This window comes from Melanotaenia boesemani, chromosome 7 (genome assembly GCF_017639745.1).
Source record: "Melanotaenia boesemani isolate fMelBoe1 chromosome 7, fMelBoe1.pri, whole genome shotgun sequence".
In the NCBI taxonomy this organism is placed as follows: Eukaryota; Metazoa; Chordata; class Actinopteri; order Atheriniformes; family Melanotaeniidae; genus Melanotaenia; species Melanotaenia boesemani.
In genome coordinates this window covers 6,019,540-6,041,159 of record NC_055688.1, presented here as the reverse complement: position 1 = coordinate 6,041,159, position 21,620 = coordinate 6,019,540, and the positions used below count along the sequence as shown (strand labels likewise).

At 42.4% G+C, this 21,620-nt stretch overlaps 1 protein-coding gene across 1 annotated transcript in view; it reads right to left on the bottom strand.

Annotated features, from left to right (window-relative positions):
• Nucleotides 1-21,620, bottom strand: part of mgat4b (alpha-1,3-mannosyl-glycoprotein 4-beta-N-acetylglucosaminyltransferase B) — a 160,195-nt gene that overhangs the window by 77,946 nt on the left and 60,629 nt on the right. The window contains exons 2-4 of the mRNA XM_041989906.1: nucleotides 12,355-12,534; nucleotides 11,364-11,507; nucleotides 4,265-4,398 (exon numbers count right to left, since the gene is read on the bottom strand). Of these exons, the coding sequence (XP_041845840.1) occupies nucleotides 4,265-4,398; nucleotides 11,364-11,507; nucleotides 12,355-12,534 (458 nt within the window). The remainder of the gene's footprint in view (nucleotides 1-4,264; nucleotides 4,399-11,363; nucleotides 11,508-12,354; nucleotides 12,535-21,620) is intronic.

Below are 21,620 nucleotides of genomic sequence, written 5' to 3'. Positions count from 1 at the left end.
ATTTTTTTGAATGATGAAGGGCTCTGAGAGGCTCTGTTCATGACCGGTGAGGGTGCTGATTATAGATCTCAGTTCAGCTCAATTAAAGCGCCTCCAACGGGTCAAATAGCTTGTTTTACCAAAACTGCTTAGAATTTAAATCAGAAATTCACACAGCAGATATATATAAATGTTTCTGTCACCTTCCAGCTGTGGATCAACTTAACAACTTAACTAACATTGTCAAATTGTGAAACTTAGGAAGAGCGAACTGCTAACGTCACATCTAGCTGGTGTGTTTGCTGGTTGTAGTCAGAGTATTTATACCACTAAAGTGTTGGAAGGTGGTTTCGTCCTCATCACTTCACTGCAGCATGGAGCTGTGATTTTAAAAACTCAACATTTCAGAATTTGTTTGAAGCATGTGTCTTGTACGTCTTAAGGCAAGAACGTCTAGCTGCAGCCAACTTATGTGACTGCGGTAGCAGGAGAGGAAGAGAATGATTATCTGGCTACAATAAATGGCTTCAGTGGGGCAATATCTCTCATTAAAAGTTTGTAAAATGTACAGGTGAAATATAAATGGTTTACGTCATTCTCACCTCTGCCCTTTTAACATTAGTTAAAAAACCTGCTAACACATGCTAACTGTGAAATAGCTTTGTATCTGTGCAATAACAGCTTATTATTAACTGCACAACTACACCAGCAGGCCTATTTTTTATTTCATCTTAGGTGTTTGTGTTTTTATTTTTGACCCTGCATTGTCATTTCAAATTGCATCTTTGATTTAATTTGCATGAATGACAAAAAAGTGATATAATATAATATAATATAATATAATATAATATAATATAATATAATATAATATAATATAATATAATATGAAACACCTACAAACACCTAACATCTGCTAACATCAAGTAACATGGACTAACATCTGATAAATTTTTGCAACACCTACATCTAACACCCACTAGCATCTGCTGATGGCTGCTAACATCTGCTAACACCATTAACACATGCTAAAATGTGGCTCTTGTGTACACGGAGAAAGTGTTTAGTCAGCATTCAGGTCCACATTAAATGACTCCAGCTAAGCACCAATGGTAACACAAAATCTTGGTCTATAGTCTTGGCAAGAATACCAACCACAACTTACATTTTCTATACTACTACACCATCTGTAACAGCAAATTTAATCAGTTTCTTTTTCATTTTTGATCTAAGTATGTAGCTCAAATTCTGACATCCAAGATAGATTCACTTCGATGATGAAGGTAGAGCCTGCTAACTGTTAGCTACACCGCTAATTGGCATGTTTGGTGGTTTGGTGCTAAAGCATTGAAGTTGAAGAATTTATAACACTGTAGTGGTTAAAGGTGGGGTCGTTCTGAGTGATCACGCTACTGCATCACGGAGCTGTGATTTTAAAATCCCTGAGCAGAGAGTTGATGCAAAACTCTAGTTTTTAGGTTTGTGATGTGTTTTAAGTTTGTGTCATGTCCTTCGATGCAAACCTCTAAATTTACTTTATTTAGACATGAAAACTGTAAAAATATGGTCTTTTAAAAAATCCAGCTCAGGTAACAGAAGAACTAATCTCGTGTGTGTGCTCGTGTGTGTGTAGATTTGTGCGTTTCACGTGTTTCTCTGTAACATGCTTCAGTAATGTAATATTAATGCTGTACATCTCTTCACTTTAAAAGCTTTAAGTGAGTGCTTTTGCTACTCATTGTTCATTTGCACAAACAAGATCTGCTGAGTCACCACGTGACCAGTTTCCACTTCTTCTAGTCCACAAAGATCTGAACCTTGACACGAGACGATTCAGAGTAAAAACAGATACAAACTATGGAAATTAGAGAGTAAAAAGAACAAAAACCCACAGAAGATTTCAAATAGGAGATCAGCCTGGGGGGAAAAATGAAAAAAGATAGCTGTAGAGCTGGGGCTGATGCAGTCAGCCAAAAGGGCTGAGAATTCTTTACTTTTGGGAGATAATGATAATTTTACCATTATAGCTTCTAACTCATTAGATAAAGGCCAGAATCACTGGCAAAAAAATGTTTGATCCAGATCATGTTGATATTCTGGGTCTGGTGATCCAGAAAGTTCAAAATATAGGGAGTACTGGGTGGGCTGTTGGGCTTTCTACGGCTTTTCTCAGGTGAGTGACAATATGGCTTGGCAGAGGTCTGCGTTTTCTGAGTGCTTCTAGTCTCCAGTCGGGTGCTTCTAGTCATGTGATCACATCAGTCAGCTGTGTGACATTAAAATATATTTCAAATGCACAAACACATTTACTGAAGTTATGAAGTTTAGATCAGTTTGGATGCGTTTATGAGATTTCCTGACATAATGAGAAAAGAACACCTAAAACAAGAACAGATGCAAAGCCACACACACGCAGCTTTGAATGTGACCTTCATTTCTACTGAAAACACACACACAAACACACACACACACACACACACACACACACACACACACACACACACACACACACACACACACACACACACACACACACACACACACACACTTTCCATTATTCTTCAGGCTGCCTGCAGCAGTTTGAGGTTAGTGTTAGCATGGAAGCTAAACACAGAGTTGGTGACATTATCTGTGTGTGTATGTGTGTGTTTTAAGGTTCATTAGCTAAACCAGTGGCCTTTATAAAGCATGCAAGGAAGCACACGCATCAACACACATTTATTCTGATGGTCAATTATTCACACACACACACACACACACAGACACACACACAGTGTTTTCATGACTTCAGAGGACATTTCAGTCATTACGATTCCATGAACAGCTAAGTTGAGTTTCAGAGTTCAACCTGCTCATTTAACTCAACCTCTGTCTTAGTTAACATGCACAGGAGGTAAACTGAGTTATTGGCTGATGTAACAGCAATATTGACGTCATGTAATGTTGACATGTTAAGTAAATATTTCTTTGCAAAAAGACTAAAAGTAAACTATGTCCACATGCTGGGACAAAACATGCATGTTCCTGGATGTTGTGTTTTCATTAATGCAAAAAGGAATTCATCAACTTTTATGAGTTGCAACTGTCAATGCAAATTCATGATGGAGGTTAGAAAATCCAGATTTTTTTTATTTAATTTATTTGTGCTTGCTGTTGTAATATTAGCATTTAAGGTTTGATAAATTTATATTGTGATGACAAATATATTAAATAATATTCAAATAATTTTTATAATGTCATTTTTTCTTTCAGTCCCGGTTTGGGACATTTTGCAGCTAGTTGTTGTCACATCTGGGCAGAACTTTTTTCTTTAGTGGTGTCTGACAGTTATTGTGTCAAGGGTGGAAATTTGAAGATTTAATGTAAAAAAGGGGAAGTTGTCTTTTTTCTTTTCCATTGATGTGAAAGGTTTAACAAGGTTGAGTGATAGTCTTGAGGAACAGTTGGTCAAGGCGGTGAGGAAGTACAAAGTTACAACACATCAGTTAAGACAGATAGACATGGACAAACCTGCACCTGGCACCACACAGCAGTATGAAATAACTGGGCCAGAAAAGACTTTGTTTTTGTTGTGTGACCTCAAAAAAACAATAAAATTCCTACGTTCTTGCAAAGTATGTACAGACCTTGAAGCAGACGAAACATCTTCTAATTTAACTCAAAAGCCAGGCGTTGGTAAAAGTTAATTTTATACAATGTTAAGCTGATGTCAAATTAGCATTCAGTAGTTAGCAATTTGTTAGCTTGTATGCTAACAAATCCACCTTTTCTGCCACATGGTGCAGTCTTTCTCTGAAACAGCAAAAATTAATTAAATGTTTTTTTATTCTGGAAGGGAAAATAAGTGTTTCTGTTTCAGATTTCATTAGACGAAATCAAAATAAAACAATGTATAAAAACAGGAATAGTCACATTAAACTGTAAGAGTCTATGATGGCTAGATAATTTTGCTTTTCAGAAAATCTTGGTCACCTGGAGTGTTGCTGTTTTCTGAAAATATGACACCATGGAGATGGAAAATTTTTTTTAATGTGGTATAAAAGGGAAAATCAAAAGTATTTGATGACCAAAATAGGCTTGGTCTCTGAAGGTTAATAACAATGTCAATCAGAAATAAAACCTGGTACCCAAACTACCTGAAGTTAAAAAAGGCCTCAGGGAAACTTGAGTTCTAACCACACACTGCATCATGAAAGTAAGTGTTCACAGCATTCCTCTGACTGGTTTCTAACTGGTTTTAGTGCAGCTGCAGTGATACATCATACTGATCATGCAGTTCCACACTGACCTCTGCAATAAGGACAACGATGACGCAGTCGTCCTTCTCCACTGGGCTCAGCTCTGACATCAGAGAGCTCAGCGTGTCAGTCAGGTAGGAGTGGACCTCCCTCTTCACACTGGGAACCCCCATAACTATGGAAACTGCAAACACACACACAATACAGATGAGAACACACCGGTAAAACCCAGCAAATACACTGAGCCAGGGGTTTAAGGGATTTATTCAAAGAAATACACCTGGTAGCCTTTCAGTAAATACACAGAGCCAATGGTTCAATAAGAGGATCTGGGACCATGCAACATATCCAGTACATATGCAGAGCCAAGATGTGTGTCAGAACGACAAACTAATGAACGTACTGGTTTTAAAAAGGCAATATATGGAACCAGTGATTTATTCAAGGGTTTGGTAACAATTCTTGGAATGTCAACAATGTTGATGAGAAAGTTTCCAGCAAATACTCAAGACCAGAGTCTAGTTCTGCAGTTTTAGGCCAAGAATACACGTGCTTGCAATTACACATACAAGTGTTTATCATGGCTGCCTCACGTGTTTTGTTTGTTTGAAACGTTTGTGTGCATTCTCAGACACTACACGTTTACAAACTGTAATTTGCAAGAAACCACTATGGGCACCATCACTGCCAGTTTCACCAGAAGTGAGGTTACAGGATCGCCAGCAGTAATAACAAAAAAATGTTCTGTAGATACATTGTGCTTGTTTTAGGGGCTTAATAACATTTTCTATACCACTGCTGTAGTTTTCTTTTACTGCTGTGAATTCAAGTTAACCAAATACTAACATCTCTTATTGTCACCATCTTTACTGCCTTGTTTACACCCTTCAAAATCAGGCTCTACCATGTCTGAGTTCTCTATGCGCACCCTTGTGGCCCCTACTAAGGGGGCTGTAGCTCAAGAGGAAGATCAGTCATCTACCAAGTGGAAAGTCAGGTGATCATTTCCAGGATTTCCCTGATTACATGCTGAAGGACAAGATACTAACTCCCAAGTTGCTTCCCGATGTGTCTCTCCTAGTGTCGCTCCACCTGTCTCTCCCATCTCTTTTCCTGCTTCTCAACCTGTCTTTCCTCTTGTCTCTCCCCCATCTTTCCCTGTCTCTCCACCTGTCTCTCCCTGTCTCTTCCTCTGTCTCACCACCTGTCTCTCCCTCTGTCCCTCCCGTCTCTTCTCCTGCTTCTCAAGCTGTTTCTCCTCCTGTCTCTCCCCCTGTCTTTCCCTGTCTCTCCACCTGTCTCTCCCCCTGGTGCTCGTCTCTTCTCATGCCCTTCAACCTGTCTCTCCTTCTGACTCTTCCTCTGTCTCTTCTCCTGCTTCTCCACCTGTCTCTCTACCTGTCTCGCTTCCTTCCTCTCCCTCCTCCTGTCTCCACCTGTCTCTCCATCTGTCTCTTCCTCTGTCTCTCCACCTGTCTCTCCATCTGTCTCTCCATCTGTCTCTTCCTCTGTCTCTCCACCTTTCTCTCCCGCTGTCTCTCCCGTCTCTTTTCCTGCTTCTCAACTTGTCTCTCCCCCTGTCTTTCCCTGTTTCTCCACCTGTCTCTTCGCCTGCCTCTTCCTCTGTCTTTCCACCTGTCTCTCCCGTCTCTTCTCCTGCTTCTCAACCTGTTTCTCCATCTGTCTCTTCCTCTGTCTCTCCACCTGTCTCTCCACCTGTCTCTCCCATCTCTTCTCCTGCTTCTCAACCTGTTTCTCCATCTGTCTCTTCCTCTGTCTCTCCACCTGTCTCTCCCTCTGTCTCTCCCGTCTCTTCTACTGCCTCTCAACCTGTCTCTCCTTCTGACTCTTCCTCTGTCTCTTCTCCTGCTTCTCCACCTGTCTCTCTACCTGTCTCACTTCCTTCCTCTCCCTCCTCCTGTCTCTACGTGTCTCTTTTCATGCCTCTTCCTCTGTCTCTCCACCTGTCTCTCCATCTGTCTCTTCCTCTGTCTCTCCACCTGTCTCTCCATCTGTCTCTTCCTCTGTCTCTCCCCCTGTCTCTCCCGTCTCTTCTCCTGCTTCTCAACCTGTTTCTCCATCTGTCTCTTCCTCTGTCTCTCCACCTGTCTCTCCCTTTGTCTCTCCCGTCTCTTCTACTGCCTCTCAACCTGTCTCTCCTTCTGACTCTTCCTCTGTCTCTTCTCCTGCTTCTCCACCTGTCTCTCTACCTGTCTCACTTCCTTCCTCTCCCTCCTCCTGTCTCTACGTGTCTCTTTTCATGCCTCTTCCTCTGTCTCTCCACCTGTCTCTCCATCTGTCTCTTCCTCTGTCTCTCCACCTGTCTCTCCATCTGTCTCTTCCTCTGTCTCTCCCGTCTCTTCTACTGCCTCTCAACCTGTCTTTCCCTTTCTCTCCTCCTGTTACTCCCGTCTCTTTTCCTGCTTCTCAACTTGTCTCTCCTCCTGTCTTTCCCTGTCTCTCCACCTGTCTCCACCTGTCTCTTCTCCTGCCTCTTCCTCTGTCTCTCCACCTGTCTCTCCCGTCTCTTCTCCTGCTTCTCAACCTGTTTCTCCTCCTGTCTCTCCACCTGTCTCTTGTCCTGCCTCACAACCTGTCTCTCCTCCTGCCTCACAACCTGTCTCTCCTCCTGTCTCTCTCCCTGTCTCTTCTCTGTCTCTCTCTGTTGTTCTCAGCATGTCCTCCTCTCCCTGAACTGCCTGGCAGCTTTGATTTCGTCACCTGAGAAAATAAAACATGGATTCAATTTAAAGATTTTTAATTACTGGCTATTATTATCATCATAATTAATGACTCAGTAGAAGTAAGAAAAATAATTTATTTGAGATATAAACATTTGTGATGACTCACCCTAAAATAACTGCTGATGTCCTTTCTTTACTCCTGACATTCTGACAGACACAACCATGTTAATGCTGCTCTCTGGCGCTAGCTAGTGACAGTTCTTTCTACAGGGTGAGCAATAGCGGGTACAGCTAATAACATTAGCAAGAAACAAAAGAGCAGAGCCAGTCATATCAGTGGAAAGGAGTTAATAGGCAGGACTTAGAACAGCAATCTCCTGCTGCAGTTTGAGTATAGAGACTACTGAGCTCTCTGCTATTTGTGTGACGGAAAATGATAAGACAAATAAGGACTTGCTAGGCATTGGTAGGGACACATGCCTGCTGTCCCTGGCCAATCCATGTTTTGAATGAATGGAACAACCAAAAAAGAAAAACACAAACATAAAGAATTTCCCAGACATCAAGAATACATTCACCACACACACACACACACACACTGGTCTACAATGGTGACCAATACTTCCTGTTATCCAGCAGTGATATAGTTGGCGTGACATCATACACACAAACAACCGGACAGTTTACAGTTGGTTGTTGTTCTGTTAACTGAATCGCATCTGGTTTCAGAAACCAAAGTGTCCTCATACTTACAACATGTTTCCTGCATACGGTCCTCAAAATGAAGCTGTACAAGTATATAACACACAGACTCACACACACTCTCAGCCTCGGGTCTCTCTGCTTTGATTTCACATATTTTTCTCTTCTAGATGCTCCTGAAAAAGAAACATTTTGTGCTGAGCCTGTTTTGTTTCAAAGTTGAACAAATTAATCTGATTTTGCTCTCTCTCTCTCTTTCTCTCTCTCTCTCTCTCTCTCTCTCTCACACACACACACACACAAAACATATATAATTGACTTTCTGTGCATTTTCTCTGTTCTTATCTGTCCGTGTTTTACTGCATCATACAGCGTGACTAACCTGCTTCACTAAAAGGGCATCATAAATGTGTTTGACTGCACTTACACGTGCACACACATCTGCAGACATGCACGGATACTGATTCCCATTTCTTGATGTGTTTGTTGTCTCTGTATTTATGCCCTCTGTGTGAAGTAGGGTTGTCAGAAAATGGTTTACTGGGCAGAAAAAAACACTTTAGAAATAAATTAGACTTGACATACACACAAACACACACACACACAGTGACCTTGCTCAGCCTGGTTTGTTGGAGCTGTTTATTTAATTCTCCGGGGGATGTCGGGTGCATTATGGGGGCCTGACTGAGTTGTTACCCCGTGAATGGTGAACTGTTCCTGGGCTGCTGGTTCAGCCAGGAGCCCTGGGCTGTGAATGGTGAAACCACAGGTGTGATTAATGACTTTTTGGCTTGTTCCTCTCTTCTTCTGTGGACACCCTGGGGCTGACTTCACATAATCAATTCAGATTGGTGTTTCGTGTTACACAAGTCCAACGTTTGTCTTGTAATGGGTTCAAGTCTTTGCACAGTGTCACACAAATAAGAAATGTTTTTTAAGTCTGGACCCTCAGCCACTGACCCCTGGGCTAGCCATGAAAAAGAAGTGCTTCTATGCTAACAGTCAGTCCTGAAAAATGATAGCTAACTACACCTCATAATCTGTCATTTTGAAATTTTTAGCCTAATCTTGACTGAATTTTCTCTGTAAAATTACTGCTGCAGTGACAGAGCCAGAAGCAGTTAGTAATCAACCTGAATTTACCCAGAAGCACTGAGAGCAAATCAGCTCAGACAATTATAACCAGGACTCTAAGTTAACTCCTGCCAACCTGCCACATGTGGGTTGAAATTTCATTTGGCAGGTATAAATTAAACCTCACAGCCACTTTGGTGGGTGATGAATTAGTGACATCGTTATAATAAACGAGGAGAATTGATTCTATAGACTGTACAGCTTTAGCAGGCAGGGGGCAGGACTTTAGCTTGATGGGCACACTATATGGCCACCCACATGCTAGGATTATACTATTCTATTATGTGACAGAAAGAAAGTGGTGCAGATGCTCTGAACTCAGCAAGTGTAGCTGCACAGATCAGCATGACAAAGCAAATGAGAAGAGATGAAGGAGCTAGATTTCAATGTAAAAATGAGCTAAAAACCGAAAAGGAAGCAGCATCTGAAAGCATTTCAGTAAAATAAGCTGACAATTTCTAAAATTAAAATATCTGTCACTTTATGTAGTGTCATCATGTTCAAACTTTGGCCTTTATTTGGTTTGTTTGCTGTGATTCTGTGTTCAGTTCTTACTTTAAGGTAGGAATAAAATGTGAAACAATAGAAACTATTGTCTTGTAACAAAAATGTATAAAATATGGCTTTTACGAAAACACAAGTTACAAATTGCTGATCAACCCCCAAACTATTATGAGTGCTAAATGAAAATATAGTACATTTCCCATGATCACTATTCCATGACATATCCTACATCCATTGGCTTCTTGTTTACGAGCTACTGCCTAAACAAAGTGCAACTAAATGAGGAGAAAAATTTAAACAAAAAAAACAAAAATGTGGTGGTGGCTGGACATGTAAACAACTAGGCTGGTTAGTAAATTACTTGCTGGAAAAGAAAACATCTAGAAAATGTGTTTGCTGCTCTTGTTTAGCTTTTTAAGGAAAAACATCAATAAAAAGAATTTAAAGAAACGTGTATGATTTAATGATTTAGTTGCTTTTATAATCTGAATTATTTTCCACTTCAAAAGCTGAATAGTGGAAAATCTGCTTGTAACTCAAAGTAGAGAATTTATCTAATTTTATTACTATTTGTTAATTTATTATGATGCTTATCTTTAATTATGTTTACTAATTTTCCTATTGCATTGCAGTCACTGATTGAGAAACAAAATTTCATTCTCTTGTGTATGTAAACGCACAACAAAAATGACAATAAAAATCCTTGGATCCTTAACCCCATAATGCCATATCTATCATATTCGAGACATACAGTTTCTTTTGCATCATTTATGTACAAACTTGGCTCAAAACCCTGTTGTACACAGTCTGATACTCACTCATCATCTGTGAGCTCATCATCATGATTATAACCACTTTCAGATTGTTCTCGGTGCATAATTTAACATTTTACAAGCCATGTTACTGTTTGGTGAAAAAGCATTTCTCTCCAAATAAATAAATAATAATAAATGTCCCAAGTTTACATTCTTATTACACTTAATGCACCATTGTTCTGCTTTTGTATATTTTCCTTGTTCCAGCACCTAAAAATAAAAATAACTATCAGAGTTTTTACACAAAATACTTTTCACTCATATATAACTGGGATATGCGTATATAAAACATCTAAATGTGTACTTCGAGGAGCAAAAACAATGTATCATGAGGGGTCTTAATTCAAACTGCCTTCACCCGTCCACACACTAAGAAACTCTTGACTTCCAAGGTTTTCCATGTTTTCATCTTCTTGGTTGAGTAGAGGCTCGACTGAAGCAGCAGATAGTTCCAGATATCAGGAACTGAACTGATGGGTATTTCTCCAATTAAAAAATTAAATTTTCCTTGGATAACACAGAACGATCTACACAACGCTTGTGAGATGAACTCATATCTAAACAGTGGAAATGGGGCTGATGCACATAAAGCCAGATCAGGCTCGATATATTTTCTGCATCATAAATCTAAAACTATAAAAGTAAACTTTGGCTTGTGTATTTGGAAGAAACTTGCTGTTTTATAACGCTCACCAGTTCATTGTTGTTCTAATAATTGCTAGCAAATTGCCCTAAATAAGCCACTGGTTCCATCTATTTCCTGGGAAAAGTTTCTTGATCTCACATGTTCGTTTGTCTTCCTGGCTGCAATATTTACAGAGAACATCTGGATTCTGGCTATATGTACAGGATATAATGCAAGTGATCCCAGATATTTTCTGGATCATAAATTTGTAAATGCTGAACTTGACTCTGGCTTTGTCTATTTACTGGAGAGCTTTGCAGAGTCTGTAAAAGTCACATGACTGAATGTTAGAAATATTGCTGAACAGAGTTTATTTTGCTTCCTTTGTCAACAAGCAACAACAAATGCTGCTTTATGAAGCGTGTAATCATCTGTTTACCAGTCTTATTGATCTGTTTGTTTGTTGTATTTACTGTGTCTAATATTTTTGCAGAAATAATCAAAACTGTAACAGTATAAATATTTTGTATGCAGTAGTTTGAGTTTTTGAAATTTATCTGTATGATGTTTCCACCAGAAGTTAACATAGAAAGCACAACTTAGGCCAAAACTGCCCCTGCAGACAGGAAGTAGTATTCAGAGTACACAGCACTTCCCTGTCTTTGTGACGTCTGATGGGCCTTACCTCCAGTCCGTCCTTGTCCCACATGCACGGCGGGCTGCAGGCTGTCCTCTCTGTTCAGCAGGTGAGGAAGATGATGGAAGATGGAGGGAAGCTGCAACACGTTTTTACTGCTGCTCACGTTCCACAGCTTCAGCCTCGTCTCCTCTAAAGACATACAAAGAGACCGGGTCAGACAGGACCAGGAGGTCCAGAAGAGACTATATAAAACTGGATAGATGGGGTCATATTGTTGGATAAGGGGGTGTGAGGAGCCCAGTCAAGTAAAACCTTGTTACACCACAATAATCACATCACATCTGATTCTCCAGGAATTTTGGGAAGACGTAAAGAGTTGGAGAATTTAACTTCTCTTTAAAACACAAAGATTCTGCTCTGTTCAAGTTCAGCTGCAGATTTTTACCTGATTTAAAAACAGTGATGATTATCTCCCCAGGGTTCAATGTTCATGCAAAGACTTTGTCAAGTAAAAATATAGATTTCATGCAATATTTGCTTCATGATAAATATGAACGTACCTAAAATAATCAAAGTGTTTGTTCAGGTAATGCTAATGTGAACTCTTTAAATCAGATGAAACAAATTGAAATTAAACTTTTGGGTCAAAAGAGAAAACTGAAACTTCTCAGCTGTGTTTACAGAGTTAACCAGTGTGCAGAGCGTGATGGTGGTGGTGGGAGCTGCAGCTCTGCTCTTCCTTCATCAGACAAACTCTTTACAAACTGACACAACCTCTACATCTTTCTATTAAACACAGTGTGTTTTTACAGATCAGCTGATTCTCAGTTCTGTGAGTCCACACTGAGAAAAATTTTGGCATTATTTTTGCAGCTGGGGTAATTATAAATATGGTCAAAAACTGCAAAAATACAGGATTTAAAAATGAGTCTAAATGACGTGTACTGCAGAAAACTGCTTTTTAAAAATCGTTTTGTTATGCAATAACATTTATATATATCTTGCAGATTATTCTTGCAGTGCGGGTGAAACTCACCGGAAAGGCTGCTCCAGGTGCGGTTTATGTCTCGAAGCGCCTGTTTCTCAGCAATGGCCCTCTTGATTTCCTCCAAGACCAGGTTCAGTTCTTTGGACCGCCTCAGGTTCTCCTGCTCAGCCGAGTGGAGGCGCTCCCTCAGCGCCAGAAACTCCCTCTGGTAGATGTCGACCACATCTCCTGCAGAAAAGAAGAGCAGCAGTTTGATTCAGAAACAGAAAGTCTGACCAGTTGGGTAAACAGAACCTCTGGCTCTGGACACAAAAGACATTTAAACATCCGTCTTTCAGGGTCTGCCATCATTAAACCAACAGGTCAAAACATGGTTCAGGCTTCATGTTCATGAAGATTTACCAGCCACGGGTTATTTTTTCTTTTACACTTAATATCCAATAGATTTTCAGAGACTTTTCTATTAATTTTTGTTAAATCTCTGCAGTGAGACGTTAATGCACATTTAATAACTGGAGCATGTTACAGATTTATTATTCTCACTCCTCATGTACTAAAATGCCAAGCAGACAGATTGGTGCTTTGTAGGATTACTGCAGGGGCAGCATTTGAGGCAACGCCAGCTCGTCAACATCGACAGGTAAAAAGAAGTCATAATCTGAGAAAAACATGGAAATAAAAAGCTAAATCCTTCATACGCTGCAGCAAACATCCTCCACCCGTTCATCACTGCTCACTGAGTTAATGTTATGTGAAGGTAAATCTCCGGTAATCCCTGCTGGATTCACACGCAGATATCTCCATTTACTGTATTCAGTCTGCTGACGGTGAAACATCACGACTGAAGGCTGGAAAATAAGAAATGACAGCACAAGCGTCGCGGCCTGAACTCTTCAGTCTGAGCTCAGAGACTCTAAATCTTAAATGCTTTCACAGTTTCTGTCTGCTCTGACATACTTATTCTTTATATTCACATTTTATTACATCATATCACTGTTACATTATTTTACTGTTATGACATCTATGCGGTACAGATTGGAGTAGGTGGGGAGTGGGGGGAGGGGGTCGATGGCGCCCTGGTTCCTAAGGTGTGCGGCTGGAACATCGGGGGGTGTGCTGGCCTACGCCGGGTGGTTGTCTGGGGGGGTCCTCCTAGGCATGGTGCGGGCCCTTTTCCTTTGGGGGGTGGGGCGGCCGCCTCTGGGCTCCTGGGGCCCTGGGCCCTTCGCTTGGGCTGTCCTGGGTGGCCGGTCCCTGGCGGGGCCGGCGGTTGCCGATCTTGGCTCACTGGGACTTGAGCCCCAAGACCGTGGGGGGCTCTTGCTGGGGCTCTCCTCTGCTGCCTCTCAGGTGGGGCCGGAGTTGTCTTCGTGGTGGGGTGGGGTGGGTTGGTGCTCTGGAGCTGCTGCTGAGGGCCCGGGTTTCTGGGCTGCCTTGGTCTGCCTCTGACCTCCGTAGAGGCGTGGTCGCATTTACATGATCTCACTCAGCACTCTTCATCCCTGATCACTTCTTATTCCTCATGCTCTGCATGCTGACACAGTCACTGAGTTGTCCAGTGGGTTTATATAGTAAGAGATAATCCTTCTTTTTATTTTTCCTGTGAGTTAGTATCTGGTTCCTGTTATGCTACTTTCATGTTATGTCTTTTTGATTTGCTTATTATTTAAAAACTCTTAATGACTAGCAGCTCTGTTTTTTTTTTGTTTGTTTGTTTTTGTAAAAGTTGTAGGAAATTTTCTGGTGTGTTCATGTACAGGTGTAACAGTTTGTTGTTTGGTGATGGTGTGGATTGAAGGATCGTTTCCTTCTGTCTGTGATGTTTTTGTCTCCTTTCTTCTTTCCCTTTTGCATCTTTTTGCTATTTTCCATCTTTTTCTGTCCCCTCCGGTCAGGTCCAGCAAGATTACATAGATTTCGTGATTCAAAGTAAATAAATAAATAAATAAATGAATCAGATTATCAAGAGGAGCCTTACCCATAGGCCTCCCCTTGGCAGAGCAAATTTGTTCAGCACGATACAGCAGCCAGATTATCATTTTGCTTGCTATGATGCTGGATAGGACAAGTTAAAAAAAAATAAAAAATACGATAGATGATACGACCACAGATAGTGAGAGATATGAAACATAGGAAGATCTATGTACTTCTGTTTTCACACCTGAGCAGGTAAAACTTTCAGCTTGTTGTTCAGGCGGAAGGAAATCCAACATGACCTGATTTTATCCACCAGCTGAACCTTCAAAGCTGGAAACGCTCCCATTTAGCCATAATAATTCCTCTAAACCCTCATTAATGGAGCACAATAGTCACATCTGCTGGTCTGATAACCGAAGTGAATTTATAACCCCCCCCCCCCCCCCCACACACACACACACACACACTCCTCACTGATGAGTTTTTAATGATGCTGTTGCCCAATTATTTATCTGCTTTGATGAAATAATGTCCTTGTTGCAACAGTCGCTCTGTTTAACAGTGAACTCTGCGTAACGAAGTAAAATTTGCTGCTATTGTTTAAAATAATTTACCAATTACACTGGGATGCAATTTAAAGGGCTAGTTCCATATTTAGAGTAGTATTCAGGCTTGGCTACAGTAGGAATGAATGATGAGTAGGGATAAAGACCAGAAATATGAAGAAACTTGAGTTTAAAATACCATCTGAAGCTTAGGTGCTTTGCACAGTATGCAAATGTGTAAACTCTAGTTCAGGGTTGAACAGAGGTTCTTACTAAAACCACGACTCTCAGCTAAGTCCAAACTTGACAACACAATGTTGTGTGTGAATCATTACGAAATAAATGAAAATATGACAACGAATCAGACAGACTTGGGGTGGTGTGGAAAATGCAAATAAACGAACACAAGCACAGTGACTGAATTCATGGTTAAAACTGTGTGAAAAAGAAATAAAAATATTCTAAACAGCTGAATTTTACCAAATTTTTTGCATAAAAGTAACATTAACACATCTGTAGAGAGTTTGAAGCCACCTGTTAACCTAGTCCAGAGTTCCAGAGGTGCTGTCAACTTCTCTTGGCTCGGAGCCATCAGTGATGGACCATCACACCTGGATGGTGATCAGACCAGTCTTTATTCCATATCTTTGTTGAAAGAAATGGAGCAAAGAGCAAAAAGGGCATCCAGGCTGTTGTCAGCAGCAAGTGAAAAAGCCCGGTTCTGTGATGGTATAGGTTTGGATCAGGTTTCTGTAGTGGTGTGGGGTTGAATCAGGGTTCTGTGTGGTGTGGGGTTGGATAAGGGTTCTGTGTAGTGTGGGGTTGGATCAGGGTTCTGTGGTGGTGTGGGGTTGGATCAGGGTTCTGTGTGGTACGGGATTGGATCACAGTTCTGTGGTGGTGTGGGGTTGGATCAGGGTTCTGTGTGGTGTGGGGTTGGATCAGGGTTCTGTGTGGTATGGGGTTGGATCAGGGTTCTGTGGTGGTGTGGGTTTGGATCAGGGTTTTGTGGTGGTGTGGGTTTGGATCAGGGTTCTGTGTGGTGTGGGGTTGGATCAGGGTTCCGTGTGATATGGGGTCGGATCAGGGTTCTGTGGTGGTGTGGGGTTGGATCAGGGTTCTGTGTGGTACGGGATTGGATCAAGGTTCTGTGGTGGCGTGGGGTTGGATCAGGGTTCTGTTGTGGTACGGGGTTGGCTCAGGGTTCTGTGTGGTACAGGATTGGATCAAGGTTCTGTGGTGGTGTGGGGTTGGATCAGGGTTCTGTTGTGGTACGGGGTTGGATCAAGGTTTGTGGTGGTGTGGGGTTGGATCAGGGTTCTGTTGTGGTACAGGGTTGGATCAGGGTTCTGTGTGGTGTGGGGTTGGATCAGGGTTCTGGGATGGAATGGGATTGGATCAGGGTTCTGTGTGGTGTGGGGTTAGATCAGGGTTCCGTGTGATATGGGGTTGGATCAGGGTTCTGTGGTGGTGTGGGGTTGGATCAGGGTTCTGTGTGGTACGGGATTGGATCAAGGTTCTGTGGTGGCGTGGGGTTGGATCAGGGTTCTGTTGTGGTACGGGGTTGAATCAGGGTTCTGTGTGGTGTGGGGTTGGATCAGGGTTCTGTGGTGGTGTGGGGTTGGATCAGGGTTCTGTGTGGTACGGGATTGGATCACAGTTCTGTGGTGGTGTGGGTTTGGATCAGGGTTCTGTGGTGGTGTGGGTTTGGATCAGGGTTTTGTGGTGGTGTGGGGTTGGATCACGGTTCTGTGGTGGTGTGGGGTTGGATCACGGTTCTGTTGTGGTGTGGGGTTGGATCAGGGTTCTGGGATGGTATGGGGTTGTATCAGGGTTCTGTGGTGGTGTGGGGTTGGATCAGGGTTCTGTGTGGTATGGGATTGGATCAGGGTTCTGTGGTGGTGTGGGGTTGGATCAGGGTTCTGTGTGGTACGGGATTGGATCAAGGTTCTGTGGTGGTGTGGGGTTGGATCAGGGTTTTGTGGTACGGGGTTGGATCAAGGTTTGTGGTGGTGTGGGGTTGGATCAGGGTTCTGTTGTGGTACAGGGTTGGATCAGGGTTCTGTGTGGTGTGGGGTTGGATCAGGGTTCTGTGTGGTATGGGGTTGGATCAGGGTTCTGTGGTGGTGTGGGGTTGGATCAGGGTTCTGTGTGGTGTGGGGTTAGATCAGAGTTCTGTGGTGGTGTGGGGTTGGATCAGGGTTCTGTGTGGTACGGGGTTGGATCACAGTTCTGTGGTGTGTGGGGTTGGATCAGGGTTCTGTGTGTGGTGTGGGGTTGGATCAGGGATCTGTGTGATATGGGGTTGGATCAGGGTTCTGTGGTGGTGTGGGTTTGGATCAGGGTTTTGTGGTGGGTGGGGTTGGATCACGGTTCTGTGGTGGTGTGGGATTGGATCACGGTTCTGTTGTGGTGTGGTGTTGGATCAGGGTTCTGGGATGGTATGGGATTGGATCAGGGTTCTGTGTGGTGTGGGGTTGGATCAGGGTTCCGTGTGATATGGGGTTGGATCAGGGTTCTGTGGTGGTGTGGGGTTGGATCAGGGTTCTGTGTGGTACGGGATTGGATCAAGGTTCTGTGGTGGCGTGGGGTTGGATCAGGGTTCTGTTGTGGTGTGGGGTTGGATCAGGGTTCTGTGTGGTGTGGGGTTGGATCAGGGTTCTGTGTGATATGGGGTTGGATCAGGGTTCTGTGGTGGTGTGGGGTTGGATCAGGGTTCTGTGTGGTACGGGATTGGATCAAGGTTCTGTGGTGGCGTGGGGTTGGATCAGGGTTCTGTTGTGGTACGGGGTTGGATCAGGGTTCTGTGTGGTGTGGGGTTGGATCAGGGTTCTGTGTGGTATGGAGTTGGATCAGGGTCCTGTGTGGTTGGATCAGGGTTCTGTGTGGTGTGGGGTTGGATCAGGGTTCTGTGGTGGTGTGGGGTTGGATCAGGGTTTTGTGGTGGTGTGGGGCTGGATCATGGTTCTGTGGTGGTGTTGGGTTGGATCAGGGTTCTGTGGTGGTGTGGGGTTGGGTCAGGGTTCTGCAGCATTAATGTAAAAACGTTCACTGAGCTTTTACAGCAACATCTGTTGCCTTCATCTTTTCCAGGGATGTTCATTCAGTTTTCTGCAAGACAATAAAGAACAAGATTCTACTACATTACAGCAGCATGGCTAAGGAAGAGGAGGGTATGGGTACTGGACCACAGTCCTGACCTGGAACAACCACAACCTTGTAATGTTGGACACCTGAGGACATGTTGGCAGGGAGAACGGGAAATAACACCTGAAACTCTACATCACTTGGTTTCCTTAATAACAGAGAATCTTTTAGTTTTGGGGAAAGGAATGGGAAACTTACAGAGAGGGAAAAGATTCACTGAACCAACTTTTTCTGGAATGTTTCAGGTCTGAGATGGAAAGTAGAGGAAAATCAACAAATTAAATTAAGCTGATGATGAAATATTTTGAGTTGAAACTGTCTGAAAGGAAATAAAAGTTAATGGAAAAATTTGTTAGTTTGCTCATTTTTTGTAATTGTCGTTATTATCCCATGTTTTCCTGGTTTAGGGTTTCACTCACTTTTTGTATTGAAAGGGAAAGCTGTGTTTTGATACTGGTGTAATTAAAATAAATTATTCACAGTGATGCTTGTTTGCCTTACTGATGCATTGTTCTGCTGGAGGACTTCAGCACTGCAGTGGCCAAACGGCAGGTGAGTCTTTATCTGAGCAGACGACACCAAAGTGGAATAAAACAGGCTTTCATAAGACACAAAGAATTAAAATCCCCCTACATCCAAGAGTGTATTTATATACAGTGTATTTGCGTTCATTCAGGGTGGTTCCATTTTAAAACTTATGTGGAAATTACCCTGACACTTCAAACTGCATTGAGATCAGCTGATAGCTAAAAACAGATGTTGCTTCAGTGCACCGACATTAGCAGCCTGCTTTCAGTCAGCGAGTCAACATACTGACAGAGGAAACATGAACACTTTCAACGCCAAGCTGCTCTGTACTGGATCACCAACCTAAACCAGGACCACTGAAACAAACAGTGCATTTTTTAAGTGTCTGACAGGAAACTTATCTATCAACATGCTCCCACCTCAGACACTTTATCTGTGTCTGTTTTAGCTGAAAAAGAAGCTCTTTCATTCTGTACAACCTGCTGTTTTCTTCACATATGTGGATCAATGATACTAAGAACTAAACTTTTTGAATAAAGACAGAACTGCCACAAAGGTTTGCACAGTGGTGACACGGGAGATGTTGCTTTCCTTTAATGTGACAGGAAAAAATGCTAATCACATTCCGAGTGATTTAAAATGCCAGAAGCAAACGATGCAAACATTGTGCTATGGATGAAGAGGCTATGAGGTGGGAGGCGACATTAAGGAAACTTTCAGGGTCTAAAAACATGAACCACAATGACTCATTCACAATTTAGTTAAGTTGAGGAAAAATCATTTAATTTGATCTGGTTATTCCAGTAACTCTGACAATTAAACATAACGTTCACCCGTCATATTGGAAACTGATGCTTAGTCTGAAACCATCAGCTTCATTTGCTCATTTTGAAAAGCACATCTGGAGTTTTAGAGATGAAATTTGGAAAAATATACACTCACCATCCACTTCATCTGGTCCCCCGGTTCAACTGTTAATACAAATATCCAATCAGCCAATCACATGGCAGAAACTTTCAAGTCATGTAGACCTTATCAAGATCACTTGCTGAAGTTCAATCTGAGCAATAGAATGAGGCAGAAAGGGGATTTAAGTGACTCTGAACGTGGCATGGTTGTTAGTCTGAGGCTGCTGATCTACTTGGATTTTCACACACAACCATCTCTAGGGTTTACAGAGAATGGTCTGAATAAGAGACAATATCCAGTGAGCAGCAGTTGTCTGGACCATGTCTGGTTGATGTCAGAGGTCAGAGGAGAATAGGCAGACTGGTTGGAGGTGATAGAAAGACATGAAGGCATGAACATTTCAGGCTGCTGGTGCTGATGGTGTCATGGTATGTGGGATATTTTCTTGGCCAACTTTGGCCCCGTAGTTCCAACGAGTCCTGGTTTAACCACCACAGCCTGAGCATTGTTGCTGACTATGTCTTTCCCTTTATGAAGAAGGTCAATTTGTGTCACTATTTTTTTTATTTCTCTAAAACTTCACATTTGGAGTCTGAATTAGCATCCAAGCCTTCCCTGGAGGTCATATTTTCCTCAGTCTGAGTAAAATGATGGATATAATCTGTACATGCGCGCTCGTCTGGTGCTGATGTTGGTCCAGATGTTGACGACCACAGTGTAGCATCTTCTGATGCTACTTCCAGCAGGATAATGCACCATGTCACAAAGCTTAGAACATCTCCAGCTTCTTTTTTGAACATGGCAATGCGTTCACTCTGCTCCAATGCCCTCCACAGTCACCAGATCTCAGTCCAATAGAGCAGCCTTGGGATGTGGTGGAACGGGAGATTCTCATCATAACACTAACCTGAACTCTGAAACCACAGTTTGTCTTGTAAAACATCCTCACTGAAGGTCTAAACCTATGGCTGGGTCTCATGTAGACTGGCAGCTGTCACACACAGGAGTATGATCTCTAACTTAAATATAACCCCAGCCTAACTTGAAAGTCCTAACCAGAAATCAAATGACCAGAAGTGAGGACCAGAAGTCTTCCCACAACACAGCCGAGTGGACATGCATGTCCCCACAAGAGCAGTAATACAAAACATACACACACAGCCCAGCTTAGATCAATAGGTGAACATAGACAAACACCAATACACTGTAATCCTGCACTGTAATACAATAACACACACACACACATATAAAGCAGAGCAGCAAGGGCTGCCAGGTTGAGTCATACTATAGTACTCTGTGTGTGTGTGTGTGTGTGTGAATATAATAATATAAGGGCCAGCCATCACCAGTAATGTGATTGCCCATCTCACACACACACATGCACACACATTACCAAAGGATGACTCAGTTAATGGTCTTGTGGTTTTTCAGTGTAGAGGAAGAGGAGGTGCCAGTGTGTAAATAAGTTTGGTTCTTCCTCTCTGATCAATAAATATTTCAGATAACAATCATCATTCTGATCGCACTCTAATGTATGAAGGATTTTAATGGACTGTTAGCAATAAGCTTCTCTGTGAGTCTTTCAGCAGCACATCAGGATGTTGTAAAGATTTCTGTTCACTCCCATGGTTCCATTTATCTCATGTTTCATCTCCAGACATCATAAAGTTTTATTTCTGAAACTGAAATTCAGATTATGTTGTAGCCAGAGTACTTTAACCTGCCTCCATGATATTTTCAGTTTTACATCATGTCGGTGTGTGAGTTGATGTCGGTATATATATGTATGTGTCGCCTTACAGCCTGGTCGGAGGTCAGTGTTACTGTTACCATGTGGAGCTTTTCAGAGGCAGGATGAGCACGTCCACCTGTGCTGACTGGTAGTACGACAACCACTCTCAGTCTGCAGGTCTACTTGTGGCTCCTAGAGGTTCTTAAAGTACTGATGGAGGTTTTCCTTCCTGGTTGTGGTCCTGATGGAAGTTTTCCTTCCTGGTTTTGGTCCTGATGAAGGTTTTCCTTCCTGGTTCCGGTCCTGATGAAGGTTTTCCTTCCTGGTTTTGGTCCTGATGGGAGTTTTCCTTCCTGGTTTTGGTCCTGATGATGGTTTTCCTTCCTGGTTGTGGTCCTGATGGAAGTTTTCCTTCCTGGTTTTGGTCCTGATGATGGTTTTCCTTCCTGGTTCCGGTCCTGATGAAGGTTTTCCTTCCTGGTTTTGGTCCTGATGGGAGTTTTTCTCTCCACTGTCTCCTCATGCAGCTCAGGTTG